The sequence below is a fragment of the Bombus impatiens genome, unplaced genomic scaffold, assembly GCF_000188095.3.
Source record: "Bombus impatiens unplaced genomic scaffold, BIMP_2.2 scf_0647, whole genome shotgun sequence".
NCBI classification, from domain to species: Eukaryota; Metazoa; Arthropoda; class Insecta; order Hymenoptera; family Apidae; genus Bombus; species Bombus impatiens.
The window spans coordinates 650545-659635 of record NT_177066.1 but is presented as its reverse complement, the minus strand read 5'-3'; the positions used below and the strand labels follow the sequence as shown (position 1 = coordinate 659635).

Here is a 9091-nt window from a genome sequence, read left to right as displayed (position 1 = left end):
GAGCAACGGCGTACATAAATAAGATGTTTTTACTTGCGGAGTTTTAATGGTTCGAATAAAACGGGGCAACGATGCGACGTTAAAATCACGGTTTTTATCGAAGTTATAAAACCAACCGGCAAAACGTCATCGTTGGACGTGTGCATGAAAATCGTATTTCACCTTTCGCATTTTTTATGGCGGTCGCGGTGTAGTGTTTTAGCTCTATGCGTTTCCCCTTCTCTTTTTTTCATCCCTTTCTCTATGTATCAAAGCAAGCCTAATTTCTTAGCTCGGTTGTAGAAAGATAGAGAGTCAAAGAGAAAGAGAGAAAAAGAGACAGGGAAAGGGGGACAGGAAGAGAGGGACGTAAGTCTGACTGTCGCGTCGGACTGTAGCACGTGCGGTTGGTTAACGACGAGCGACCACGGAGCTCCAAACAGAAAGCCTATTAATAGAAGTAAGCATTGAGGGCAAACGAACCTTCAATCTGCCGGCTTCGAGTTTGATCAGGCAGTAATCCGTCTTGCCAGCGGCCAATAGCAGCATAGCGTCCGCGAGATGAGTTCGAAACCGGAAGCTGATGTCAGTCGCACCCTTAGCTTCTTGTACCGGAAGATGAATGTAGCTCGCACCATAAAATGACACTGTAATAAATTTGAAAAATTTATTGTTCCTTCCGGGTGGCAATCGTTCAGCTATCGATGCGTGAAATATGAATGTATAGTATATGTTTGCTCGTTCCTTTGTACTAAGTTACTCGGAAGGTGTATACGCTTTGAACACGTTCATAGGCATACACGTTTCTACTTAAAATAAGCTACAAAACGTAGAGCGTATTTTTACAGACGCATGAACGTACAGTTTAGTTTCTTAAAATCGTTCCTTAAAAGGATAGGATTTAAAAGAGGAAAACGACACGATAAAACGGAAATATAGTCGTATCGGGTTTGTTATAAACAGTGGTAGGTAATCTCGTTGTTGCTATGAAAGTTTCAGTTCGAATAAAAAATAAGGTAGGTTTGGAGAGTTGGATCGTGCGTCTTTAGAAATTAAGGTCGTTTAAATGACATAGGAGTTATCGAGGTCGTTTCATTGGCGGTCAAGGTCATCTCGGATCACGACAATGTATAGCGATCGATCGACGAACCAATAGAATCTGTGAAACAATTCGATACCCTTGTTTACGCATATTTTCCGTTCCCTTAATTTCGCTGGGGATGAGTTCTACGAATCGGTGCAAACATTGCAAATAAACGGAAACTTTAGAAATTGTTGATTATTCCTTTTCTGCGTTTCGTGGAGGAACGCACGCGTTGTTTGAACGCTTTTCCATTTTATCGATAAAAATATTCGTTTTGAACGCGTCGCTTTATATCGTAGATGTTTAAGCGATTTAATTCCTCGAACAATCAAATTGAATTTGATATTCGATTTTGTCGAACTACGGTATGTTTCAACGTTTTAATTTTCGCCTGTTTGTTCCGTACATATCATTCGTATAAAAATCTCATACACGTCGAAACGTTATTAAAACCTTGATAAATAATTTATGTCGAGGAATGTGATTAGACGCGTAATGGGTGCTTTCTAGAAAATTCTGTATATATGGCACAGTTCGGGCAATCCTTTTCATTCGGTACAGTAAGTAATAATTCCAGTGTAGATTTCTATGCGATAATTGGTCGCTTTTAATAACGTTAAAGCCTGCTTATAAACTATTTATCATTTATATCGTGAATAAAAGGATCGTGTAATTTTTACCGATGTAAAATATTCAGCTGCTGCGCGTTTGCAACCGTATGAAAATGGATTTTTACCTGTTTAATTCACATTGCTGCGGTGAAGCCTCGCAAAATACGGGGAATTTTACGGAAATCGAAACAACTGCGAAAGGAGGACTATAGCCGTGGCAAATAAACGACCGATGCCGCGCCACGATGCAGCAAAATTTATTTGACGTCGTCGATCGTTATGATTTCATATTTTCCATCATTCGATGTACTTCGATTGTGTCGTACACGGAGAAAGAGGACAACGTAATGAAGAGAAGAAGAAGGGATAAAAGAGAAGAAAGAAAATACAGTAGGCGATTGAAAAGGTTGGCAAGACCGATGAATGAACGACTTCAACTCCTTTAAACGACCGTTGAAGGAGAGATCTCGTATCTAGCTGTATACCGAGAAATCGGACGTCCTCTTACACCGAACGTTGAGACTTGTAAAGAGTTTATTTCCCAGTGGCGTGTAAATGATCTAAGAAAGCGGTCGAGTACGTAGAATAACCGCACGGGTCATTAACTACGTAGGATCCTCTTTTTCTCTTTCTTCGGGGCCGTTCTTTCATCTCTGTTTCTTTCTCTTCGCTTTTCTTTTTCTATCATCGTCGAACAGCGCATAAAAGCATTAACGTCGACCGCGAATCGTTTTCATCGATTTCGGGCTACCGTGTAGATCGTAATATTGTTATTCGCGCATAGACTATTCCTGTAGCTTCGTATCGCGGTTGAATGTAGTTTGGTTGGCGATGGCAGAGTTCAGTGACGATACCGTACGACGCTAACGCGTACCCGTTAACCAGAATCCGTGGATTTTTACGCACAGGGTTTATTGTTCTCACGGTTCGAATTTATCGGCGCAAGGCACAACCTAGAAATAACGAGGTCGAGATCCTTATCCAATTGCAAGCAGATTTTCTCCTATCGGAAATGTTGATCGATCGCTAATTACCAAGATAATAGGGCAGAGAAATGGCGCAAAGTCAGTCGCTTGGGGGTAGCGTTTCTGCAAGCTAACCCCAGGTCTGACCAATAAACGTCATTCTTAGCTGATACTTGACGTCGGACGTGTTCATGGAATCGAAACCGAACTCGGCTTTGTCTCTTCGTAACTCGCGTATTACGAATGGTAAAGCATCGAGCGGCTGCCGCATCGTATTCGTCTTCTTTTCGGTAAAGTAATCCCACGTTGAATTCGAGACGAGACAAGATGAGACAAGTACACGGTACATAGTCGCGTGGTAGATGCGTCCCGTCGGTGGAATTGGTTTTACTCGGCGATGCACCTGTCGGTTCGAAGTTTCCAACGAACAACTATAGCAGTCTATAAAGCACAGATGAGCTGGATAAACGGCAAGGTGACTACGACGATATTGTTCTTGTATCGCGATTCCGTTTTTGTCGCGTCGACGGATTCCGGTTTTCAATGGAGCGCGTGAAATGCGTTGGATTAAGATGCCACGTTTCACGATATTCGCGATTTTCTGCGAATCGACGCGCGAAATTTCCGCATGCCGCACTGAATAGAGATTTCGGCTTTTCAACGATGATTGGCCGTTAAACGGCCAGTCGTATTTAATTAACAAAATCTGTCGATACGCTCCTTTCGACTGAGAAAGCGTCGACTGCTCGAAAAACGGACGCTTTCGGATCGCGGGCCGAGCGTCGACGTAGCATTAATTTCCCAGCAAAATGATGGATTAGTGAAATGGAACGCGAGATAAACGGGAAATTGATTAAACTCGTGTTGCTATTGCTATTTCCATCATGGTATTTCGATGTTCGGCTAGATTGCTCTCGACGTTCGGCTATTACAGAAATACGTAGCCGAGGATCAAGAATGGTTTCTGTAAAATCGATAGCGATAAATTTCGTTTTCGACTCAGTTACAACGAAAAATAGTAGGTAATTGTTTTTCAAGCTTCGGCTAAAAGTTTCTACCTCATATAATTCGATCGTTGGCGTTCGCAATATCCGCTAAACGATGGATTAGCCGGTTAAATGAAAAACTGATTACACCTTGTTGGTCGATGGGCAAACTTCTAGCTATCCTTTCTTCGTTTCTTCCTCGTATCCTTTCGCTAAAATTTAATACCCGATCAAAGTCACGAAGTGAGTAGATGAAGTACAGTTTACGTAAAACTGATAACCCTCGCGGATGTTGGCGGTTATACGCAAATCCGATGCGCGCCGCGTCCTTCTCCAGGTAACGTTATTTTAGATGAAAGGTTTCGAAAATCTGTTAATCGGTCAAGTTCGTACTTTGTTCGTCGAATGATCGGCGCGTATGCTCTATACGAGGATTAATTGAAGCTTTATCGGTGCATCGATGATCGGTTAGTGATGCGTAGCCTCGAATAAAGAGATGGATACGGTGGCTAGTTCCGTTTTTTTACGCGCTCCATCAAAGTCGTGTCAAGATGAAAAATCGCGATTCCGCGTTTTCAATTCGATCGTCGTTTCTTCTTTCCCTTTCTCGTCGCTAAAATTAAATCTCCCGAAAGGTTCGTTGTCTCTGTGTATCGAATCGTTAACTATAAATCGTTGAAAAGGAAATAGAACGAAAAGACGACGCCATACGGATAAACAGCGGCCACTGAAGGTAGTTTCATCCACTTAAATCCTTTTTCTATTTATAACGAACGTAAATAGGCCCATGTTGTTTTGATAAAATAAAGAAAGTGCAATGACGCGCTGTATGTATAACTGGATTTCGAAAAACATAGACTTGGGTTAGGTTGGTTCTTTCGGCCACAGAACGTAAATAAGTCGATATCGATCTGATGGTGTTCACGTGTCGTTAAGTGGGCGGTAACCATAAATAGGTAAGAACACGAGACGAAAATCACTGAATCACGGACTGTATCGTGGCAATTAGAGACGATCGAAACCGCGGCTGCAGATATCATACTTTGGTATTTCATCTGCGTCACCGTGAACCGAGCGAACCACATCTCATATTATTACGTTATTTCTCTTTGCTATAATTTTCGCGAAACGAAACGGAGCAAACTAATTTTGTAATTAATATTTGCAATTAACCGTTCCATATTTGCTGTTTCGTTTACTTTGTCATCCAATAACAGGAAAATATTTTTTAGTTCTGACGCGATTGATGACTCTAATTAAAAACGGCCAGAGATTCCGTACGGAGTGATACTCCGTCGTCGCTGTTCATTTGTTTCTTTCTCGATACTTTCGGTCAACAGTTTCTGAATTACTGTCAAAATGGAAATTTCTCTCGCGATATTATCCGCGAGAAAATAATTGGATCCTTGAAAATTCATTTTTACGCGCGTAAAGCCTCACGGTGCACTTTTTCTTTTCGCGTTCCTTTTTCCGTTGTATCGCAATTGTATCGTTGAAATTTTTGCGTCCGTTCGAAAGAAACGAGCAAACGTTCGACGAAAAATTATCGTTAAAAGGATACACGCGAGCTTCGTCGATCCAGGAATCGTTGGAAAATAAGAACCGTTGGATCGACTGATCGTAGAACGAGCAAGCCGTATCCCCGTGTTTACGACTGGCGCGTTTTCGTTGGTTATTAAAAGCGCAGTGGTAGATCGTTGGACCATTGAAAAAGAGGTCGGTATCGGTGATATAAGTACATTCGCGGCGGCCACTCGTTTCGCTGACCATAAAAGTTAATCTCTGTCGATGTTTGCCGGTTTTCCATCGTGCATCCCTGGATTTACGATCGCGCGATGGTAACAGCCGAAAGCAAAGCTCGCGTTTCTTTCGTCACCGTCCAAGTGACGTCTATACATTACCTTTTTCATCTGTTTGGCAATAACCCAAAAGAGAGGCCGTTACTGCTAAGAACATTAGCAGCTCCATGTCGTTGAGAAACATTAGGCTCCTTCCTGGACGTTTCCTTTTATATCCTTTCTCCTTTCCTGCTTTCTCGTTTTTTCTCGATTGGAATCTGGAGACTGCACTATTTCCTCCGGTTCGTTTCGCTCGCGAAAAGGAAAGAAAGTCTGCGTACGCTTGCGAAACAACACGACCGGGGATATCGCCACTTAAGGGATATCGGAGCCGCGTGACGAGAATTACGACAGACTATTTACAGGCCGGTTAAGACTCGGCCGTACTCTTTCCATCCATTTGGGAGCGTCGATCGTCACGCGCAGTCACGCCGCTCGAATCACCACCGTTTCCCGTATCGTTCTCGCGTCAACGTTGATTCGCCGATGTCGACGTCGACGAGGCAAGCGGCGACGTTTCGTTTGTTGGCAATGGTCGCGCGCTTTAGTCAACGTTCACCGGTCACTCGCCTCTATTTTCGTATACGAATCAAAAGGCACAACCGTCAGGCCGAAACAACATGGAAACGGTGATCGGCGTAGCTCGTTTCGTATAAAAGTGTAAAATCGAACGGTGTTGTTGCGAGTATCGGTTCGACCACGTTCCGCACGCTTCTGGCTGCGTTCTACCCTTTGACGTCGTTCTGGCTGGCATCGTGCACGTACACTCTTCGTTTCCTTTTCCTGCGCCGGCGAATCCGTTCGTTTCTAAAAGGATACCGGGTCACGGCTATAGAACGACACCTACGTTCGCTTAGCCACGATTTAATCAGCCAAACGGTTTTCAGATTACGCGACGTCTATCGTATACTCCGGCTGACTCTATTCACCGACCACTCGTTTTACTCGCGAGACGCTCTTACGGTTAAAGCTGTTCTTCTTGCTCGAGAAAGGATACCGTGCGGTCCGCGTTTGCCTCTTTTAACGAGACTCGTTTCGCTAGATCTGATCGGGATTGTACTTCTTTCTCGAAAGACGTTCATTCGCGGCAAACGTCTCATAAAAGAGACGAAACATTGAAACTTTTACCGTGATGTTCGCGTTCGCCGAACCGTCTAATTCATCGTCGTCAGGACGGTCACGTCCGCGTGTTTCTTCGTGTAGAGACGACACGATCGCGACTGGAATTTCATCTTCCGGAGAGGAATCCGCTCGCGTCCGACGATGTTTTGCGACTTTTATTTCTCAATTGGTAGTGATGTATCTTCGTGTGAAAAGGTTTTGAGTACACGATGCTGAAATTATAAACCGGAGCTCTTATTCTACCGCTCGAAGAGCTTGTTCTGATTTTTCGCTGGTTTATTTGCTTCTGGGACCCGTCGAGCATTTAAATCCGTTGAAAAAGCTCGGAGCTTCCCCTTGACGACGATAACCTCGAACGCGAGCGGATTTTTAGCGGTCGATCGATTCGAATCGCATCGGAACGGAGAAGAAGAGTTTTGCCACCTGGCAATCTAAACATTTAAACAAGCTAGTTAATCCGGCACTTGCCACCCTCTTCTCCACGCTCTCTTTGTCCCTCTCTCTTTCGCGGTGTTTCCCCGTTTTTCTTTCGTCGTGATTCGGTTTGCTTTCACGCTGTGAAGAGTCTCTCGCTAGACGCGCCAAGTGAAGGAAGAAAACGCCGGTGTTCGATCCTGGCGCGGTTGCGTTTTCGTTTCTACGAATCTCATTTACAGTGACCGATATTCGGAACGGTCGATGATTCTCGAGTGCCGGAAAAAGAAAGAAAGAAAAAAAAAAAAAATAAATGGGTAAGTTGGATCGACGTAGCACCCGGGCCATATTTTTCTCACCCCTAGCCCTCCCCCGAATTGTTCTCCCCGATGGTTCGTTCCGACACAACGCCCGACGCCAGAACAAAAATAAAAAAATAAAAAAGCGCGTAGTTTGGCATTTCTATTCAACGAGAAAGGGTAGAGTACGACGGGAAACCATCGACCCTCTGTGTTCGTCCCTCTGTCCCACGGTTACCGATATTCATTCCCGCGCGATCGAACGGCACTAGGAACACGCGCAAGGCCGCGGATCCAATTCACGAAATACCCAGAGAATCTGCTGCTGTCTGTCCTGACCACGAGTCGAACAATCGTCCGCGTTTCCATGGAAAAATTCTCTCTTCCTCGACCTTGCTCTCCGTGAATATAAATATTTCACGGGATGGAAAATGGAGGAGGCTACCAGCTACATCTCACTGCGGAACGAGATCATTGCCGATTTTGCGGAGTCTATCTATCCTCTTTACGCCACGGAGATAAACGTTTGCCGGAGAGCCTTAAACCGAGATAAGGAAATGTACGCGATATCTTCGAAAAGTCGTAAAGTCCGTGGATTTCCATAATGCAAACTTGCTCGATGTATATGCGCGTATAGCATGCATACGCGTATACACGGCCGTTTGTACATGCTCGTCCGTATCTTTTTTCTTTCTCGCGGAAGAACTGCACCATCAAACCGAGTTCCGATATCGGAGAACCGGTAATGTTTACAACGTATTTACGATTGCTCGCCGCCACCCAAGAGTTTCGTACCAGGGAGAAAGAGAAAACGCCGCTATCGATACTACACTCTGCTTTCGTCTAATGTAACAAGCTTTCGAACAATACGCTTGTTCGTATACCGCCAGCCACTTGGCCTCTCCGATAAAAAGATAGTCTCTGTTTTACCTCTTTCTATCCTGGTCTTCGAGGAAGCAGACAGCGTGGAGCAGTCGATGATTGTGTCCGCCGCGTCGCGTAATCGATCATGATGTTACGTTTAATCCAACTCTTACGAACTACCGGCGGCGTGGAAGTTTAATGTCAGACCGTTCAGAGAAATGGGAAGAAAGGAGAAACGGTTCGACGTCGTAATATAAATGTACTCTTTTTCCAACGAGTTATCACCTGCGGGCATTTTGCTACGCGAGAAGACTCGCGTAAGTAAACGTTGAAACCGCGCGAGCTTGGAGAAAACCGTTGAATTACGATTTCGCAGACGATCAACGTTCAACCTTTGTTCGATGAAATGCCTACGAGGTACGATTCTCATCTACGGAGCCGGTCTCGTTCCGCTCTCTCTTGTGGATCGTGATATTCGAGGAAAGTCGTCGCGAGCGTAAATCATAGCGACGTAAATATTGGTTTCGTTTCATCTTCGCGCGCAGGCGAATATATGTATTATACTTGGAGGCGGATTTTTTCCCGTAAAACGATTCACGAACATTCGTCTGGCTTTGGTCGGAACGGAGACAAACATCGGTCGATCTCGCCGATTCTTTTTTCATCGTGGTGAATTCGCGATTGGCTCGCAACTGGTTGTTCGACCCGTCGATTCGCGTACGAACGTGCATCGAATCGTGAATTCGTGCGGAGAGCCATGGGAACGAACGCGACTCCGCCAGGACGTCGTATTCCCCGTTTTCGTGCCGGCTCTATCGAATCTCTTCGCTGTCGCGTTCGCGAAACAGATACGCACGGACGTCGGGTGGACGTGGATCCTTTCGGCGAAGCACGCACTCGAAATCCATACGATGGACAAGAGACACGCG

The 9091-nt window shown here is 44.8% G+C and overlaps 1 protein-coding gene across 11 annotated transcripts in view; it reads right to left on the bottom strand.

Moving 5' to 3' along the window:
- Window positions 1-9091, bottom strand: part of LOC100743636 (chondroitin sulfate proteoglycan 4) — a 33826-nt gene that overhangs the window by 24059 nt on the left and 676 nt on the right. For 4 of the 11 annotated variants that reach the window (XM_012389664.3, XM_033322614.1, XM_024369963.1 and 1 more), the window contains exons 2-3: window positions 5527-6270; window positions 463-626 (exon numbers count right to left, since the gene is read on the bottom strand). In XM_012389664.3, the coding sequence (XP_012245087.1) occupies window positions 463-626; window positions 5527-5608 (246 nt within the window). In that variant the 5' untranslated portion in view covers window positions 5609-6270. Of the gene's footprint in view, window positions 1-462; window positions 627-5526; window positions 7017-8228; window positions 9086-9091 lie in introns of those variants that run through there. The other 7 variants (XM_033322613.1, XM_024369962.2, XM_033322615.1 and 4 more) reach the window with 4 other exon arrangements.